General features: G+C 39.6%; 1 protein-coding gene across 2 annotated transcripts in view; it reads right to left on the bottom strand.

Moving 5' to 3' along the window:
- Positions 1-20,807, bottom strand: part of plod2 (procollagen-lysine, 2-oxoglutarate 5-dioxygenase 2) — a 38,886-nt gene that overhangs the window by 5,838 nt on the left and 12,241 nt on the right. The window contains exons 2-16 of one of the 2 annotated variants that reach the window (XM_034707037.1): positions 19,200-19,291; positions 18,048-18,184; positions 15,102-15,265; positions 10,995-11,107; positions 10,833-10,896; positions 10,417-10,514; positions 8,725-8,826; positions 6,396-6,521; positions 6,154-6,275; positions 5,563-5,667; positions 4,533-4,658; positions 2,680-2,821; positions 1,921-1,983; positions 643-756; positions 279-344 (exon numbers count right to left, since the gene is read on the bottom strand). In XM_034707037.1, coding sequence (XP_034562928.1) covers positions 279-344; positions 643-756; positions 1,921-1,983; positions 2,680-2,821; positions 4,533-4,658; positions 5,563-5,667; positions 6,154-6,275; positions 6,396-6,521; positions 8,725-8,826; positions 10,417-10,514; positions 10,833-10,896; positions 10,995-11,107; positions 15,102-15,265; positions 18,048-18,184; positions 19,200-19,291 — 1,634 coding nt within the window. The remainder of the gene's footprint in view (positions 1-278; positions 345-642; positions 757-1,920; positions 1,984-2,679; positions 2,822-4,532; positions 4,659-5,562; positions 5,668-6,153; positions 6,276-6,395; positions 6,522-8,724; positions 8,827-10,416; positions 10,515-10,832; positions 10,897-10,994; positions 11,108-15,101; positions 15,266-18,047; positions 18,185-19,199; positions 19,292-20,807) is intronic. The other variant, XM_034707038.1, reaches the window with a different exon arrangement.

Below are 20,807 nucleotides of genomic sequence, written 5' to 3'. Positions count from 1 at the left end.
CACACACACACACACACACAGCAGCAGCTCAGATAGACTTCTGAGAATAGACTTCAGTCACACCTCCACCTTGAGCTACAGTGTGGATGTAATGTAATATCCAGATATGTTGAAAACAGATGTTGGGCTTTGTCTGTGAAATTATGTCATTCCCTTACAGTCTGGCACGAACAGATGAACACACACACACACACACACACACACACACACACACACACACACACACACACACACACACACACACACACACACACACACGCACGCACACAAATACCTACCTCCTCCATGTAGTTCTCTGTAAAAATGCGAGTATAGTTCTTGTGGATGTACTTCTCCTTCCAGTCCTGCGAGGAGAAAGAGTTTAATGATTAGTGACCATTCTTTTGGACTGTTTGCTGACCTGCATACCTAACAGAGTTAATCCCCCTCTCCCACAGAGCAGGTCCCAGCATGCAAAATTCAGGAGAAAATCACAAAGCCTTATCAGTCAGGAGTCTTAACACACTCAAGTCATTATTTCAAAATCATCTCACATCTGGAATCCCCTCCCATTACAGCTAATAGCCTTTACAGGTGGCTGCTGTTTATCCCAGCTATTCAGAGAAATGTGTCGGAGAATAATGAGAGATTCTAATGGCTTACCACTGGGTTTTCATATATCTGCCACAAGTCATTGTTATAATGAGAAATGTTATAATTGGCTGTGGAAATAAGCCTCCCGAAGTCGTGTCGGTTTGTAAGGGACATGAAGACTCCCTGCAGCAAACAGGAAAAACTTCAGTTAGTTTCACAGCACATAAAAGTTGAATTATCTCTGACATTTCACAGAAAGCTTAATATCTACCTAGCCATTACACATGCACAATTACAGAACATAATAGTACTGCATGATATAATTATAGTGACATATTAATAGTTAGCACTAGCATAGAACCTGACAAACTGTTTCTTGTAGCAAACTACTTCAAAGCTTCATTTGCACAAAAAATGAAGAAGTACGATTTAAGTGTGCTTTAACACACTGAAATCTATTGTTTATTGATTTAGACAAACACAGATGCCATATAAATAATCTAAGATTATTTATGGATGTTGGGGCTGCAGGGTGTTGGTGGTTTGGGGATAGGAGAGGGTGGGACAGTGAGGTAAAAGGAGTGGGGGAACAGGAACAGAGGGCTGCTAGGGAGCTAGGGATTAAGCAAATCCAGGAATGATATTCCCTCTACAGTAAAGCATGAGGAGGGGCTGTGAACGGCTGGATTTGGACTCACTATCAGACTAGGCTTTGTGAAGGACAAGATGATGAATTAGGAATACTTTTGCAATTTCCTGGTAAAGGTTTCCAAATTGCTCACGTCTGAATTCATAATGTGAACCCTGTGATTTAGACCAGGACACTCTCAGGAGTCAATAGACATATTTTTGGAGCCTAGTCTGAGATCAGTCAGTGTGTTTAAAGGAAGCAGCTGGTTACATATGTTTTCTGTAAAGTTTGGCTGTTTCAGGGTAAAGCATCAGGACAGGGGACTTGCATGTGAACCGACTCTCCAACCTTCTTTCTCCTCCTTGATTTCCTCATGGAAAGCATTTTTAAAAACAGGGCAGACACCAGTGTTTTCTTTCTCTATCTTAGACAAGAATATCTGATTTTAAACCAAAACTCAAGCAAAATGTCAACATCAATTTCCAAAGAGCTGCCAGACATCTTCATATGAAAAAGGCAGCAAGAAAAAATAGCAAATTGTGTAACTGCCAAATCTCTGTTAAGCTTCATGAAATACACTTTCACAGACTTTATCTCAGGGCCAAGAATTCTTTTCATCTTTAGCACGTGATAGAGTTTGCTTATGAAATGAGCCTCCTGCTAACCCATTGGAAATGGATGTTTCAGGCAGCAAAAGAATCAAAGCAAACGGACACCTTTGGGGGCCTGAGCATATGGAATGATTCCGGTGAAGGAGAGTCTTTTTCTCTGTGACTTGTCTAAAATGAAGGAGAAGCATCATGTAAATAGGATAACATGAATTACGATATCAGAATATGAGACAGGGTGACAGTTGAATTGTGTACATATGTCACAAACATGGGAGGAGAAGAAATGCATGAAAAAAGGAGCAAGGTTCCCTCTGAAGCTGATGTTTTGGTGGATTAATACGGGGGGAATGCATGCTGGGTAAAAGGTAACCCGACAGCACACAGAGTTTGGATCAGGCACGGTATTTGTTTGTTGAAAATAAGAGATTACAAAAACACAGCTGATTCAACAGTTTATAAAAGGAAAGGAGAACACACAACAGACAAGACAACTTCTGTCAGCTAGCCAGTGGGGGACTGCAGCCGGTTGCAATGTCTGTGGTTATGTTACAATGCGGGCAAGAGAAAGTCAAGGCTGATGGGATACAAGTGGAGGCAAGAACACGAAAGCACCACAAAGAAACCGTACAGAAAGGAGGATCATGCCATGATGACATACACAGACATTTAAAACCTCTCATACTTGCCGTCATTTGGATTCCGTTGAGCTGTTGGGCTTTTACGTTAAGATTCATTGTATTTGTAACCTAGCAGCACCTAATCTTTCTATGCGTGTATGCATATATGGTATTCCTGCAGACTTGTTCCTTATGACAATATGTTTATAGGAGTGTGACATGAAGATGGATGGTTGAGTAAACTTACCATTTCTCTGGCATTTCTACACAAAGACATATCAGGGTCTAGTTTCTCCAGAACAAAGTAGTTCCTTTCTTTCAGCTCATTCCTCAATGTACTGCCCTTGACAAGGTATACATGTGCCATGTAAGGAATGTTCCACACACCCCTAGAAACAACAAGACAGGAACAGGCAAAATAAATGATCACTTTGCATTGACCTTCCTTGAATACTGGAGATTATTCATTTTAAACCTTATGGACTTCAGGTATGATATCGGGGTCATTTGAGGAGAAATAAATAATTTATAACATGATAAGAAAAAAGCAACTTATATAAATCCCTTTATATTAATTAAAACCAACTGAGCAGCAGCTGAAACAACAATGTGGAGTGAAATCCAAATGGAGACAGAGCTACAGTTCAGGTCTACGGTGCAACAGTATTCTACCATTTTTAAGCTAATATTACTGTTCAACAGTGTGGCTTGGAAGATTAGAAATTATTTGCAAGTGATTGTGTTAGTTAGCCAACATTGATGTTAGCTAGCTAACACTAATGCAAGCCAAGTAACAGTGACGTTGCTAGGTATTGGATTTAAGCTGCTTTGAGGTTTTGTAGTTGCTCAGGTTTTTGGGACTTGGCTTGGGAACCAGAGGGTTATCAGTTCAAATCCCAGTACAGACTAAAGGTGCATTTCGACCAAGTGTTCCGGGGTCTTTTAGCCCCCAGAACTACTTTCCCTGGAACTAAAGGGTTCCTGTGCCCCCATTATTGTCTGCGTATCGACCGCGGGCTGAAGTCCCGGGTAGATTGTGCAAATCAGGCCAGTGACGTATGGAGAAAAAAAAATTATATTAAATAATATTTTGAAATCTTAATAAAAAACTAAACTAGTATGCATTCCCAGGAACTCCCTCTGTGTTTCAACAACTGTGTAAACTCCACAAACACCGTTACGTTCAACCGAAAGTCCCAGGACCTTTGAAAAGTACTAACCCCCAAGCAGGGGCTTTTCAGGGGGGAGATTATCTACCCCTGAACTAAATTTAGACTCTGGTTCCTCTGGTCGAAACACACGTAGTTCAGGGGTAAAGTCCCTAGTTCCGGGGTAAAGTTCCTGCGCCTTAAAGTCATTAGATTGGTATTGCCTTGGTGCCCCTTGAGCAACCCCTGAGTACTCGGGATGCCTTTCTATGTGAGGTCCCGCCAAAGTGTAAAAAGTGATATTCCCCTCCGGTATTAAAAAACTATGTATCCAATTTTATTCTTCTTCCTCTTAAAATCTCTTATTTCTGAGCTGTCTTTAAATAATTGCTTACTAAATATGTTTTCTCTTAAAATCTGGCCCAGTGTCTCTTCTGGATTTGCACTATTCACCGTCTATTCAGCTGCTTCACAATCCAGAAGCAGTGAAATAAAAGCTGATACCAAACATTTCTTTGATTTGAGCAGGATTGTTGACACTGAAGACTATTCTTAATCAGTTTAAACAGTATTACATAGATCTGACACATGTTGATTTTTAGGGGACTTACAAATTATGATATCAGTATCTGTACACATTTTCAACTCATTTTAAACACATGAAAATAATATGTGAGACAAAAACTGGACTTTGATAAGAGCTTTCTTTTTTCCATAATTCAGGCTTTGTTTGTTTGTACTTTATGACTGCTCAGGTTGATTTTGGCCTGTGTTGTTGTTCATGTGTATTGTAAGAAGTAGCTTATCATAATAACATCTTGATTTACTTATTTATGATAAAAACCACATGATTTACTTTAGTCATGGACACACAGAGATCCAACTCTGGTGTGTGTGAACCATAAAAATGCAAAGCCATGCCGTATGCGCCTGTATTGCTCTTGTGACTTACACACGTTTCCTCTGCACAATGTCGACATAATCCTCCGAGCGAGCGTAATAACCATCCAGACTCAAAGCTCCCCAGAAGTTGGACCACAGCTTGCTGTGACGAGTGACAAGGGGGCCAATTATTTTTCTGTAGGGAAGAAGGAGACGGAGCAGAGAGATGGTAATTCTGTCAGAGCGGATAAAACTCAAGTGACATCTCACAGACATCCAACCACCTAATGTACTGGGTCTCTTACAGCTAAAGCCAGAGTGGTGCATTGATGAGATCAGCCTCTCCTTGGCCTGATATGATAACCTGCCCAGTTACAATCAGATTGTAGAACTGTGTAATTCAAAGCAGGGCAGGAAATCATCCTAAACTGGATTCAGTATAACAAATTGCTGAAAGCTGTTTTTCTAAACTCTGAATCTGGTCGATTTCCTAGAATTTGAATGATTTTTCCGCTGCTGTCTTACAAACAGAAACCACCAAAGAAAAGTACTTTTTCTACCGTAAGAAATAAACTTTCCAATAATTGAGCCATAAATGACAGGGTAGCTTGATATGGATGCGCTGCAGCACTGTATAGTAATGCTCCTTGGTGAAAACAGATCAGTGTTTTCTTCCCACCGCGTCAGTGCCAGCAGAGAGTTCTCATGCTGTCCTTAAATAATCCTAGAAAGGCTTTTACTTTGCATGCCTCCAACGGGACAGAATGCCACGCCACTGCCACATTACATTGAGTTTACGGGAATGTTTCTTAACAATCACGAGCTGCAAAAGGGGAAAAGGGTTTGCATGTTTGTTTTTTGTATAATGAAGACTGGCATTTCGGGGTTAGGGCAATTGACTATTCCACTCTTTCCATGTGGCCATGGAAAACAGGAAGCCAAGGCGTCTTATTTTTAAACTTTTATTCACTCGGCTGTAATGTTCCTGTGGGTTTGCCACTTGAGGGACAACTTCCAACAGTTCACAATCACAACAGCCACCAGGGAGGCTTGTTGACTTGTTTTCAGTTTGGCTCCTCTTCATGGCACCACATGCTTACCTGTTCTGCTCGATGAGAAGCTTCAGTGTCTGTCTGTTGGTGAGCATCACATCTGAATCGATGCTGAAGTAAAAGTCACATGTGGCATCCTTACGGCAAAGGTCCCTAATAAAATCGAAAACACACACAGAAGAGAAAGTAGTGATTACTCAATTTGGCACTGATTACAGTCAATGAAATACTTGGATGTAATCACAGAGAGTTAGACTCTCACTGACTATCTTTATGCTTCGAGCGGATAAATGTGATTTTATGAAGATTAGAGGCTGCTAATAAACCCTAGACGTCTTCATTATAGGGCTGTCCTGGCCAATGCTTTTAGGCGTGTTGGGCTTTGATAGAACCTCTCAGATAAGACCTCACAGATTGAATTATCTCAGGATGACAGAGTATTACTTAACACTGAGCAATGAGAGAGAATGAGCCCGCAGGAGGAACCAGGGAGACAAACTCCACCTGTCTGACTGGTGGGTAGAATACCAGATGCACGATTCTATGCTCTCACCAAGACAGAAACATTTGGTTGAATGATTTCCTTCCTTAAACCACAACTTCAAAGAGATGCTACATTTTGAGAAGAGACACACATACATGCCCATGTTCCTGGCCTCTCCTTGGCTCAGATTTTCCTCTGGTCCCACAACCTTGAAGCTGTGGAACACGTTCCTGTTCTCTTCCCAGAAACTCTGGATGTGCTTCTCGTGGTAAACCTCCTGAGTGGGAGTACCGATATTAATGGATTAAAGGTGTCATATATAGAGCCAAACATGATCCATTATAGATATTTATTAAATGAGGGTATGTTAATAGCATATGCAGCTGCTTGCACTCACATTGTTATGGATGAAGAGATTGAGTTTATCTTTGGGATAGTCCAGGGTCAGCAGCCGCTGGAAGAATTCAGGAAGAAATGGAGTGGGCTGCTCGATGAATACTCCAACCATCACATTTGGATACTCCTGTTTAGATCAGAGAAGAAATACACTAGTACTATTTCAAACAAGCTATTTATACGATGGAACATTGTTTAATACTCACCACTGATGAAATTGACACTTCCCTTAGGACATAAACAAAGAACATGGTTCCTCCCTCCGTTAACAACTCTTTTTTCCACTAATGCAAATCCTCTTTCCTCTCTGCACTGTTCCATCCAAGAACTGTAACTCCTTAGGTTTAAGATAAGTAAACATTGCCTGGGCCTTTCCTGCTACTAGTTCCCACACAATAACTGAGAGATCTCATATGAACAGTTTCAAAATAATCCTTACTTGTAAACTGGAATGCCACGTATATGTCTTTTTTAGTGAAAACCCATGTTCAAAATTACTGCTCAGACAGTAAAGGGCAAGGAAGATATAAAGGGAAATAAAGCAAGAGACACAGAGAAGAGACTAAGAAACATTTTCCCATGACACTAGCTCCAGCCCACACAGCTCAGTCTGGATCCCTGATCCTCTTGACCAGTTCACAGCAAAGGTCTGGGACGGGGATGAAAAGGGATTCGCGCAGAACCATCTAATTTGCAAGTTCCGCAAAGACTGTGTTTAGGGTACAAGTACGGGAACTCATGCATCTTGCTAGTGTGACCATAAATTGTTATGGACTTACAGTGGACAGGCAGCAAAGGAAAAAGAGAGGAAAAAGGATGGGAAACAGTAAAATAAAGCATCTTTTACTGACTGAAGCAGACTACAGGGACAACTAGCCCTTCAATTGAACAAAACAAGACAAGAGTTAGCAGTGCAGGACTCTGGCTAGCTCAGTACAGGGCTTTGGTTGTGAATCACAGTGTGCTGCCATGGGGAGAAAACCAAAACCCAAGTACACCAAAAACCAAGCTAGACAGCCAGTGACCTGGTTTTACCCCAGTAAGACCAGCGTGTCCACATGACCTGTCTCCTAGAACTCTCAGTCCCAAAAACACAGTCGAATGAAACGTTTTGAGAAATAACCTGACTATTATTGAGAAGCAGCATTTTTTAGTATGCACTTTGGAAGGTCACTGAGAGCATCTTTCACAAAGAGGCCTTTCATGTAGCTGGGTTTGTATTGAATCAGCTCCAGTCACAGTATTGAAGCAGATTTATTTATAGAGCATTCAGGATGAATGTAAACCTGCCGTCTGTGTACACTGAAAGCCTTGATGTGAATTAATTGCAAAATAAATTATTTTCTCTCTCTCTCTTTTGAACATGTTGAAAAAGCTGAAACGTATTATCTGCATTATTAATATGCTGAGCGTTGTCATGATAACTGGATTATGTGTTCAGTCTATGGAACATTAATGAGAGAAAAAAATGCACATCCCAACTTCCAAGAGCCCAAAGTGGGGTCTTGAAAGTTTTTAATTTGTCAAATCAACACTCTAAAGCCTAAAGAGTCTTCATTTGTTATTATAAACGATATAAGCTTTAACAAGCAAATGATGGACATCTTTCTTTGAAATTTGACAAAAACAACAGTGAGGTTAGTGTCAAAATTGTTGCGGGTCTATCAGAAATGTAGATGAAAAGAAGGATAATAAAATAGATTTACTGGTCTCTTGTGCATACTGCAGAACTATGTCCACAAAAACTGAAGTAACGTTTGCTAACATTGTTGACAGAAGCAACCACACAGCCAGAGACATTTCCTTCTGCCTGCCATTCCTGCTGTCTATATGTCGCCAGGCTTGGCTGAACTCTGCGACAAATTTTCAACGTAACCACCATAACTTACTATTGTGGATAAAACCCATACTGAAAGCCCACTAAAAGGCAGGCTGGCCGACAGTGACACCCCTTTAAATGAACCCTTCTAAAAACCCCAGAAGCCATATCCTGCACCACAGCAGTGCCGGGCTTCCTCTTCCCTGAGGAGTTTCCCTGGCACTTGTGCTCTTTTAAAAGGGTCCAAAAGGACCAGCAGGCACATAACCTATTTTCGTTGGAAAGGGTGCAGTGTGTGCAGCACTAACGGTCCTGCTTATCTGTCGAAATAGGACAAAGTGGGCTCCACTCCTGCTGTCTAGACAAACGCACATAGTTCACAATGGTTCACACTGGGAGACAGGGCAATGTTTCATCCTTTCCTATGTCCGCAAATACAAACTTTCCACAGCTGCACTTTGAATATGGGATGGCAAACAGAAGAGAAAATGTCTCAATTTGAAGCACTTACTTTTAACTGAGACAAGTCCACAATGTCATCATCGCAGTGGCTACACCCATGCTCGTAGTTCCATGTATTGGGGACATAATTACCTAAGTAGTTCAAGTACATCTGCAAAGGAAAAAAAGAAAGAGCATAAATGTCTGTTAGCAGAAGATGAATATCAATCAAATAAAAAACACAGAAAATCTTTTCAGCTCCCTGTTATAGCCTTGAGCTGTTTGGAATACTGTACCTTGGTATATGAATGTAATATTTGGCCCGATGATTTGTTTTATGAATAAGACAGAAACGACAGGCAGTATCAGATGTCAGATGAAGGACCAAGAGGCTACAAATTTGTAGCCTCAGTTTCATTGTAAGGAAGGTTTAAACCTTCTTTGCAATGAAACTGAGACTCAACCCTGTATTGTCCTTTTTTCTTTCTTCTCAGCTGCCTTCATTTATGTCAGCATATTGCAAATGTTAACACTGACATTTTGCTAGCTTTGTCTTATTTGCATGAAATCAGTTGATATTTCTGGAGCTAACTGGTTATGCTATATAAACCTTGAATTAACCAAGAATCAATCAACTGGACACTGCCTTTGTGGCTGTATTAGAGACTGATAACAAAACTCTATTTATCATTATGAATTCTGTGTATTTGGTGTTCACAAAGAATTCAAATATAAAAATAATAATAATTAATAATTAATAGGATTTATATAGCACTTTTCTTAATACTCAAAGTCGCTTTACACAAAATAAAAGTTAAAATAAAACAGGCAAATAAAACAGAACAGAGTCAGAGGTGGGGCGGGGGTATAGGTCATGTGTTGTATGCCTTTTTTGAACAGGTAGGTCTTGAAGTGGTTTTTGAATGATTGAAGTGAGTCAGAGTTGCGGATGTGTGGAGGGAGAGAGTTCCAGAGAGCCGGCGCAGTGATGGCAAAGGCTCTGTCCCCCAAGGTGCTAATATGTTTGGAGAATGGTGTCCATGCTCTACTGTTTTCACAAATCTCTTAACACATCCATCAATAACTTCTTCATGTTTTTCAAACAGACTGAACCTGGCGAGATAACTGGAAAGTCACAAAAATAAATAGTAAGAGATCCTGCAAGACAGCTCCAACAGTCGAAACCACTGCTTGGACAAGTATTCTGTGATCTACTATTTAGAGCTTCTCCTGCAGATGTTGGGGCCTCCGGGAAGAATGACTCAGTAGTTTGTTGGATTTGGTTTGTTACCAAGGAAGACCAGAGGCAGACGGAGGTTGGTGGAGCAGTCGAGAGATGGTTAGAATACAAAACAAAAATCCTCTATAGAGTGATTATACAGACCTCCTGTCCTTTATTCTAATACAAAGAAAAAGAAAATTGGGGACATCTACAGAAAAGAACAATACCCTAGGTTTGGCAGGATATTTCCCTGGCATTGAATACCAGTTTGGATTTTAAAGACTAAGTTCTTGGTGACAGCAGCAGTATCAATATCTCTTGTATGTGTCTATGCACTTACATGTAACTGTAAGCAATGAATGTAGAATTGAAAATCTGAGAGACACGGTCCAAAAGAAACCCATTTGCAAATGGGAAAAAGAGTTGAATTATTCAGCCATTCTAGCCAAAAGCTAGTGTCCTTGATGAAAATCATTTACTTGAAAGAATCCAATCTATGCCATATGCAAGGTGTGCCTGAGGTCATAATTTCTTACTCACTTTGGTGTTCGCGTTGCCATGGACAACCACTGGCAGAGAGTCATACACAGTGTTTCTAACTCTCACTCGGTCTGTTGCAAACTTTAGAAGCACTTCATCTGCCAAAAAAGGGGAACAAGAGACATAACAGGCCAGGTTATGAAAATGGATTTAACACATGGGCAAGAGCTTTGAAGGTTAATAACTTTGGACTAGACGGTTCGCCAAGTCTACATGAAAATAATGTCACTATCTTTCCCAGAGTGTGGGAACCGGAACAGAAGAGTACAAGGAAGGAAAAGTTTTTAAATGGGCTGTTTTCTATTTTTATCTTAGGTGCCTACATTAAACTGTGGAATGAAATGCCTCAGTTTGAATTATTTGACTAATAGCGAACAGATTAACAAGGAATTCAACTGTGGAATGCAATTTCTCACCAACTGCCCCGTTCAGGTTTTGGAATATTTGGCACTTGTGGTCCAAAGTCATATTGAGTGATTCCTGAAAGGCACAAAACCATACAGTATCTTAGTCATTCAAGATTTCTTTTGAGGGATATATTTTACACCCAAGTGTTGGCGCTGGCTCAAAATACTTACTCGCTTTAAAGGATCCAAGTATAATTTAGTGTAGAAGAGCTGGTCATCATCGTTGTCATGGAGGTTCCACTGGGAAACAATTCTGTTTATGTGTGGGGCGTAGCCGATGATACCTGCAAGGAAATAACAGTGTGAACCACACATCCAGCCGTAAAGTGTAGGGTTGAGAAGAGTTTACAAGGTTATATAGGCTACAACTGGCAGACTGTTAGCGACAATTATACACTATCTGCTGACTTCATGGTCAAAAGTCCTCACTGGAGGAAGCCTGAACGCCTTCCACCAAGTGTGATTCTTGGCAATAATCCCGAGCACACACGAAATGGGCAGGGACTTTCTCTTCCCACAGTCTGTAGATAGAAAGGAGTGCAATAATGGGCAGCTGGATCATGGAACTGTCTGTGCAAGTATCTCACACCCTCCCTAAATGTACATTCTCATGGCAATCTCCTCTCCAGCTTTGCCCTGTCTCCTCTTTTTCCTTCTCTCGCTCCAGGACACTGACCGCAGTAACAGATTGCAGGGTTCAGCTATGTAGCTTGTCTGCGCTGTTTTGCATCCCATCATTTAAAAAGAGGCCGTGGACACTGTAAACAAGTTGAAGCATAGACATGACATAATCTAGATGGCTGGAGCAAGGAGAGTTGAAAGGAAATCATGAAATTTTATGGGACTCATATTGTCGGTTGCTTATCCGCAAAATGATGCCTTTAAAATCAACAACTCTTGGAGAGCGCTGGGAATTGCCGGCCTGTTTGACCCAATACTTCTGGAAAAGTTCACTGTTCTGCTCTGCTGAAAAACACAATAAACAATAGTGACTGCAAACTGCAAAAATTGTATCATTATGCATCTATTTTGAAAGCTGCAATTAAACGTTTTTGCAGCTGTTAGGGCCCACTGGTCACTGGTTTTAGACATTCTTAGTTTTGTGAGTGAGTAGATTGGATAAACTTAGCTAAATAAACTCGCAAAGCCACACACAAACACAGGCCTTCTGTATCTCGATTCCTTCCCTGAAACACAGTATTCTCTGTGAAAGTATGTGTCCAGTCGTCTAAAACATTAGCCAAGGGTCATTTAGGCGGTCACTCTATAGGAACACAAACAAAACCAGCAATTTTATACAAAATGTGGCACTTTGTGGGGGCCAAGACAAATCCACATGTCAAGACAATGACAATGAATGCTAAAAACAGTCTCTGATCTCTTGGAGGCAGCTGAAGTCCAGCGTGGGAGGTCAGAGCAGGCTGATGACCACAGAGAAAGTAGTACTTCTGTGTCCTGAAGACAGACAGGATACAGCTGGCCATGCCATGTGGATTATGCATGAGAGCATACTGTTATTGTTTCTTTGTATGAAAATCCCTGGACATTCTCTGTACTTTCTTTCACAAGCTTGATGTTAAATTTAACATATGCAGAGAAATATTTTTTATTGTTATGTAGAAGCCCTACAATGCTTGAGTTGAGGAGGTCAATGGGCTGAAAAGGAACAAAGCATGCAGTTAACATGAATGAGCTTCTGTCCGCCCAAATCCGCTTGGACAGGAAATACCTCAGAGAGTGAGTTTACAAGAAAAATATACTTCCATTTCATTTAAAGAAATAGTAATAAAAAGTCTGGTGGTTTTACATTTAAAACTAACACCAGTACGTTCCCATTCCCTGAAGGTACCACACCACTCTTTAAAACAATAACACTGAGGCTGTGCGGGTGCTGAGCTCCTTGAATTCCAGCTAAGCCTGCAAGTCTTCAGAGTCTGACAGCTGATCGGGGAATGTATAAACATGTGTCCACTGATTTAAGGTTTGGGTTCAGAATAGGGATGTAAACAATTAATCCAGTATTTAGTGAATGATTTCTAAGAACATGCTCAAAAGCGCTTCTGTTTGTTTCAATTTTCTATCCGGTAGATATAAACAAAGGGTGGTCTCATATTACATTCAGCTATCAGGGTGGTGTCATTTAAAGCATGTTTCAATGCAAACCAACTGGCTAAAGGTGTGGATGTTGAGACAGGACCTAATCCCATCTTTAGATACAAAGCCGACAGCCTGGTAGAAAGTCAATGCAGAAAGATTCCCCAGACTGGCAAAGCTGGCACTCCAGTATCTCTGCAACATCAGTGCCTTCTGAGCGAGTGTTTTCTACCCCTACAATGATTGATTGTGGCCCGGTTGCACTCCTGTCTGACACCTGACCACATGGACGTGCTTATTTTACTCAATGAGAACAAGTAGGCAGAGAACTGGACACTGTGAGTCTGAAGTACTTTTCTGTTCAGTTCTCTTGTTGCAGCTGTAAGTAGTTTGAGCCTCACTCTCAATACAACTATATGCTCAGGGAGGTTATTTGTATGAGCCAGCCCACATGTTGATGTTCAGCAGGTGAAACAGTTTGTGGGTCTCTGTATTTTTTGTAGCTATTTAATACTGTCAGTTACATGCATTATGTTGCTGTCTAAGACACTGTATATGATTTAGGGGAAAAAACACATTCAATATTTTTTTTGTCATAGGGAAAAAGACATTTATTGATACTTGATAATGGGCTCCAATCCGTAACATTTCTAAAGATTAATTATGGAAATATTTATAATTAACATTCTTAGTTCAGAACTAAGTTAGTCCAACACAACTCTACTCCTACACCACATAACATCAATAAAATGGCTCAAATTAAAAAATGTACAGTTTATAAAACAAAAATCCATGTGTCACTGATTTAACAATTAGCTTTTAATAATTAAACTTAAAAAAGAGTTATCCTTATTAAAACCATTAAGACAAATATGAAATTCACTGTGTATGGTGAGCAGGTAGCAGGTAGCATATAATGATGCATATCGAATTTTCCTTAAATTACTAAGATAGACTAGTGCAAGTTTTATGTTTGTATCAAACAATGTCCCTACATTTCATGCTGTACTAAGAAAGTTGATGTATAAATGTATGCATCGCTTAGCTGATTCAGAAAACGAAATTTTAAGGGAGCTCACTCAGCCCACATTAAGTGACACAAGGTATTTTTCTTGCTTTTGGAAACATTGGAACAAATGCCCTTTTATGCTCTCAGCAAAATGAATGTGTAAACTGTAGTCATATGATCTTTTTATTTCTTGCTGGACATGTAATTTACTAATTTTTAGTCTTTTATATTACTCTTGTGCTGATATGGACCTATGGGTCTGAAATAAACTCTATCTATCTATGGATTAGTGTAAGGATTAAGATTCATGCTATGTCAGTTGGGGTTAGAATTCAAAGTGGGGTCAGGTGGGGGTTAGGGATATACTGTACTGTGTCTAAACCACGTGTGTAAGCTGAAGCATGTTAGCAGAGCAGCAGCCTCGGTCCTACATCTGTGTCTGCTAAAGATGTCTATTCAGGCACAGGATGTAATGTGGGTTACCCATGTTTTGGCAGCATATGAAGCCTATCACACAGTTACATTAGTCACACATGTGAGATAAAGGAATTGGACTGGAAAACATTGGAAAATGCATTTAAGTGCATTTAGTTCCTGTAGAATGAATGTCATGGGTGAACCTACGTAAAGACCATGCAACTGTTTGCATGTGCTGGGACTGAACCAAACTTTCAAATCCAAGAAGATGCATACCAGAAGAAAGTTCTTATGCGTAGGAAATAAATAAAAAAACTTTACTTATAAAGGAAGCTCCTTCATGGTGCTCCTTTTGAATTTCAAACAGACATACAACAGTTGAGTAGAGCTGCTCTGCTATTGTTCTAATCAAATCATCCATGAGCTTAAAAAATGTGGCTTGCTCAGCTCCATGGTTACCGATGCCAATGCAGCATTCAAGCTAAACTGGACACGTCTCATAGGTTTGACTGTCATCTTTCTTAGTTGGCATGGTGGTGATTCACTTTCAGTAGGCTTCTGCACAACTCAGATGTCACTCCCTCAATGTAAAGTGGATGCCTGATGTTACAAACATAGACTTATCTATCATCTTATTTTGTTCAGCTTACATCCAGAAATTTAGGAGGACCTTCCCATTACCTAAAGTCTCCTGACAGAGAATCAATAGACCGAAACATTGCAGCATTTTAAGCATATTTAGAATTCTTGGCACCCACCTCCAGAGTTGAGGTAGCGCTTGCCGCTGCGGATTGAGGGGTATTTTTCAGCCAGTCGCTTATCTGGCCATATAAGTCCCTCTGCAGCAAAGAGCACCTTGTGATTGGCTTGCTGGAACTTCCTGAGAATCTCCTCTGGTCCCCCAGCAAAGATAAGATCATAGCTAAAAGGGAGGAGTGAAGATGAAACACAACAGATCATTATCAGCTTGACACTTTTCTTAAACAAGAAACCTGTGCTGCTACACGTTTCGAATAGATAGACGTCTCAATGTAAACAGTGGACATTCTTCATCAGTCTGCGTTCGTACAGGCAGGCAAACTGCTGATTCATTCAGTGAGTTCCATGACCGATGAAGGAAAAACTTCCTAACCCTTTTCAAAGGCCTTGTGGTGACTTAAAAGCATGCTATTATTTAAATGGCAGATATTTTAGGATGTGCAAATCCAAAGTTTTCATGTGATTTTACTCCAGAGTGTGAAGCTGTAACAGTAAAAGAACTGGTTCCTCCAAGTGACAACTTTTCCACAGAGTCACTGGCTATAAAACACCCACTTCTACACTCGACTTTGATTCTTTACTTGCGTGAGCTCACACTAGTCTAAAAATGTCTGATCCCAAAAAAACCTGTACTATATACAAACTGCTTTATATATAGTGGTAGGAAAAGGGAAAGACAACCACCTCTTTGGACAACCTGTGCTACCTCAGGCAAGTCATGAGAGGAAGCACAGTCTAACATACAGTAGGTGAAGAAGGCTGTATGCTTCAGGCTATCCACATCTGGCCAACACATTTAAACAAGGACTCACTGCCCCTTGTGAAGTTGTAAATTACAGTCACTGCTGTCGTATAAAATGACCTCCAGTCCCTGACAAAACAATCATGATAATGTTTTTAAAATAAATAATGTCAGACATGCTTCGCCTCAAAACCAACTGATCCATGTTACTTTCTACTTGTAGTATAACATAATGTCACCTAAAATAGTAACAAATAGTCATGAAATGCTATGCTACTAAAACAAAACTTTAGGAGTGTAACTCAGCACTCAAATACTGTGTAAGCAGTTATATTTGTTCTCTTTGAGTAACTGAAATAAAACATGTTATGTGTTTTCTGTAAATTTTGAAAAATTCTGTAAATACCCTTAAAAAATGAGAAAATCAATAAACATATGTTTATATAAAAAAAAAAGTAGTTTGGCATCCTCTTACTGTATTATGCATCAGGTCTTCCCTGAAAATGACATCGTTTAGGTGGCACAATATGCTGCTCCAAAACCTGTGCATATTGCTCAGCATTAATGGTGCCTTCCATGATATATAAGCTACCCATGCCAAGAGTAATTATGCATCCCTATACCACCATGGATGCTGGCTTTTGAAGTGTGCTCTGATAAAAAAGCTGGGTGGTCCCTTTCCTGTTTAGAATCTGGGATACAGCATCCATTATTCTGAGCACATGCAGTGATTTCCACTGCAGTCATATCTATTTTTAATGCAGTGTCGCCCTTAAAATAAGCATATCATTTTATAATTTCAACATTTGATATGTTAATTATATATCTATGTTAAGAAATTAGATAAAAATAAGAAATAAATTAGATTTCAAGAATGCAGCACTAATAACATAGGGTTGTAATTTTACAATAATAAAGCTGTGAGAGAAAAAAAATGTAAATTGATATGGATAAATTGTGGATAAATTCACGAGAATTAAGTTGTGACATTATTAGAATAAAGTCATAATATTACTATATTCAAGTTGTAATTTTAGCCTTGTTAGGGTTATAGTAAGAGTTCTTGTAATATTGTGACTTTATTCTCATGAATTTACGATTTTTCCTGTAATTTCTTTCTTTTTTCTTCTTTAATGTGGCCCTAACACTCTGTACTTTTGACCTGTGGACAGTGGTTTATTTTCATTTTGGGAACTCAGCATCCACTCAGAGGCTCAACAATACTATGGATGAATTTTAGTTTCACTTACATTTCAGTAAAATAAATCAACTATGGGGCAAAAGGGATGCGACCATACCTGAGGCTGAAGCAGCTGCTGCTTTATTGATTGAAACACCGGGAAAGGCTCAAAATGTCTGTAGTAAAATACTGTTTCCTACAACACACTATTTTCAAAGAGGATAAAAAATAATCCAATTACCTGTTGCCAAGGTGTGAAAACTTTGCTTAGCAATAATTCATGTGACTTAGTGCAGTGAGTATCATCATCATCATCATCTGCTCTATTAGAGAGAGAGCACAGCCTGCAAAGCTGTTATCATTCCAATCCACTCACATTATCTCAGCAAAACTTTCCATTGGCCTTGAAACATCAGCCACTATAATTCTACTACCTGCATGTGAAAATTACCCTCCTCACATATTTGCCCATGCTCTATAATGATGCCTTTACATGAGACAGCGGAGGGTGGGTAATCGCCAGTTAAGTGGGAAGAAGCGACTCTCTCTGACTCTCTCTGAGGAGGTTGAATCGCTTTCAGAGCAATCATTACAGTCTGTGATTGTGAAAATAAGTTTAATCTCTAAATGATGGATCTACGCAGCAATTAGAGATGCTCTGCTTCCCTTTCTTGTCATGGAGATGCTTTATATTTCAAATCAAAGGTAAATCAGAACAGAGCTCAACCAGACTGACGTCTGGGAATAAGAACAACATCTCTGATAAGAGTGATACACAAAGAAAGGAAACTAAAAATGAATCACAGCAAGATCTTTTTCTTTATTTTCTTAAGATGCTAACATCAAGGAATGAGTGAATGAGAAATATGAAGTTAGGAAATATAAGTCTCACAGGTAAGATTGTACCTGAATTTCAAGTATGAATGTAAAAATGAGTATTGGTCAAAGTAAACATACATGTTGTGAATCCATACAGTCATATATAGTTGAATAAAAAGTCAAATCTTTGTTTGACAAACATACCTATCCACAGTAAGGATGATCAAATCCTCCTGGTCAGCCAGAGCCTCCATGGCCTCCTTCAGTAGTCTGACTTTTTGCCCCCCACCAATAGAGCGACCCACATCACCACCTTTCCATGCCTCTCCCATTCCCAGAACCTGAAACAGAGCACATGCTTCAGAAGTTAGATACTTCTCATGTTAAAGCCTTGCACCAAAACATACCAGAAGTTTGCCTAGTTGCACTGTGAGAAACTACACCCTAAAAAGACTCAAATTTTAGTCCTTATTAATTTACATCTCAAAACCAAGTGGTGATTCTACCAAGTGGTGATTCTAGCATAAGGATGACATTTTTTTTGGGACAAATTACAAGAATTTCCATAAAAAGGCTGAGCAAAATGCGTCAGCTGGTTAAAAAAATAGATTGTTCTAGCTGATTGAACTAATTTCCTTTATCACTAATGCTTTTTGACACTTTAAAATCAGTATCAAGCCAAGAAACTTTCGTCAAAGTGAGAATTGAAAACTCATGTGCTGTGGAGCCAGAATACACTTTCACAGTATCTCAGTGGCTTGTAATGGAAATGTGGAAAGAAAAAGCACACAGCTGAAGGGTGATGTAGGAGTACGAGTCTGGAAGTTCACAGCAGCCTCATACATAACACCAAAGTTCTGTCAGGTCCCTGTTTTCTTTGTTAACTTATGCAGTCTCCTTGGGTTTGCTTTACATAGATGGGTGCATTTCGAGCCACAAGGAAAAATATAAGCAAGCAAAGAATAACAGCAAACTGACAACAGCAAAGGTCATTTAGAGAGGTTACAAGCAAGAATCTGTAAGTAATGGTAAAAGAAAATAATCTAGAAAAGAAGCTTAAGTGTGTTGGCAGAAGAGAGACAGAGGGCAATGCAAATGCTTGGCTGCACTAACTCTGACTTGTTTGTGTAATGTGGCTTCAACCACAGAGAGAGTTTCTGGACCTGCATTGAGGAGTGTCCCTTTAAGATGGTTTGTTTTTGCAGCTTGCCGCACCTCATTGTTCCCTTTAAGAGGCCCAATCAATCAAGTTTGTTTGAAACATTTGGTCTGCGTGTGTGTTCGAGTGAAGCCTCGTTAGATGGGAGGACTGCACATTTGTTGATAAAGTTAAAGACTATGAGAACACTGACTTACCTTCACAGTGTAGTTGAAATAGTTTGCCGACTTCATAAAGCGCAGGAAGCCATCTGTTTCCTCTGTTGCGACAGTTAAGACCAGCAACTTTTCTGAAAAAAGAAAGAAAAACAAAATCCCATAACCTCACTCAAATGTCTTATAAAGTCATCACATATTCCGGGCCGCCAAATTACAGGGATGTGGGGATATAATCTTGCAGATGAAAATTGTAACATTTTATGTTGGAGCTTAAGAGGTCTAACATTTAGATCCCTTTATGGTCTAATCTTGGCTTCAATGGAAATGTGTCTGCAGGAGTATGTCAAAATATGTTGGTGCTTATATGAAAGCATTGAGATTCCAACTTCTGTGGACCAACTTCCTTGTAAACCTCAAACCTATGTCAACACACTGGTAACATCTTGGCTTAGCAGTCTAAACCTACATCTCAAATTAGCTACACATACTGTAGTCTTGATTTGTTCAAAAAAAGGAGGTGTAATTTTAAGCACAGACTCAATAGTTTCTTTCCTGTTGGGTTAAAAGAACTCCCACAAAGCTCCAGGACATTTCCAGTGGCCATGAATCTCTGAAGTCTGAGGTCTAAAGAAGGGTTAGACCAAATACAAATTAGCACCATAGCCTCATGTGAATCTAGAAAGGAGCGGACTAAACCCACTAAGCTGTTTTTTACTTGTACTGTTATGTTTTGTCAGACCAAACCGGGGTGGCCCTGATTAATAAGAGCCAAGGAAGGAAGTACCCTGGATCTCTAGATCCTGGTCACTGAACTCTGTAGCTGCATAAAGGAAAAGTTTTCATTCTTTTTCAGCTTCCAAAAGATCTCCCTGAGCTAGAAATCAGTCATGCCAACAAAAGTTAATGACACTTTAATATGCTTTTATAGGACCACTTGAATACTAATCCTGCTTTTCATGTGTCGAGCCAATCTGCATTCAATTTAATATGCAGCCCTAGGTTCCTCTAAAGCCTTGTAAATAAGTTATTGGACTTTGGCAAGTAGGATAAAAAGTATTAGAGAACATATCAGGTACCAATAAAAGACCCAGACATGCACTCTACCTCCAGAACACTTGAAATACACCTTACGAATACAAAGATAAAGACGTTGTCATTGTTTGTTTTTGTTGAAAATTACTTTTTGGCATAGGAGTGATAGCTTTTTTTTGACACAATGCTTTAAGAATCCAGACTAATAAAGGATATATTTGAACGTTAGCTATTTCATCCAACTGAGTGTTCATATGAAACATCTGTAGATACTGAAATTTTGCAATATGAATATTGTTCAACCCTAGCCCCTAAATGGCCTTGAATTGTTAAGTGTTTTTGACACAATATCAAGTGTTGACATACAGCAAATGAAGCATGACCCACAAGGCTAACTGTGTCTTACAAGTAGGTGGCGCCATGACAAAGACTGACTATTGGTATGTAGATTTTTTTAGACAGGCAGTTTAATTTAACTTGTTACATTTCAGGCAGTTTGTACTAAGTATGTTTGAGTAACAGCAACCTATTTTTCATGTTGAGTATCTGAACTTTGATGAGCTACCAAATTTTTTATTGTTGCTACCAAGATAACAATACAAATCATTCAATCAA

The sequence above is a fragment of the Notolabrus celidotus genome, chromosome 17, assembly GCF_009762535.1.
Source record: "Notolabrus celidotus isolate fNotCel1 chromosome 17, fNotCel1.pri, whole genome shotgun sequence".
NCBI lineage: Eukaryota > Metazoa > Chordata > Actinopteri > Labriformes > Labridae > Notolabrus > Notolabrus celidotus.
Note: the sequence above shows the minus strand (reverse complement) of the source record. Positions and strands in the feature narration are given on the sequence as shown.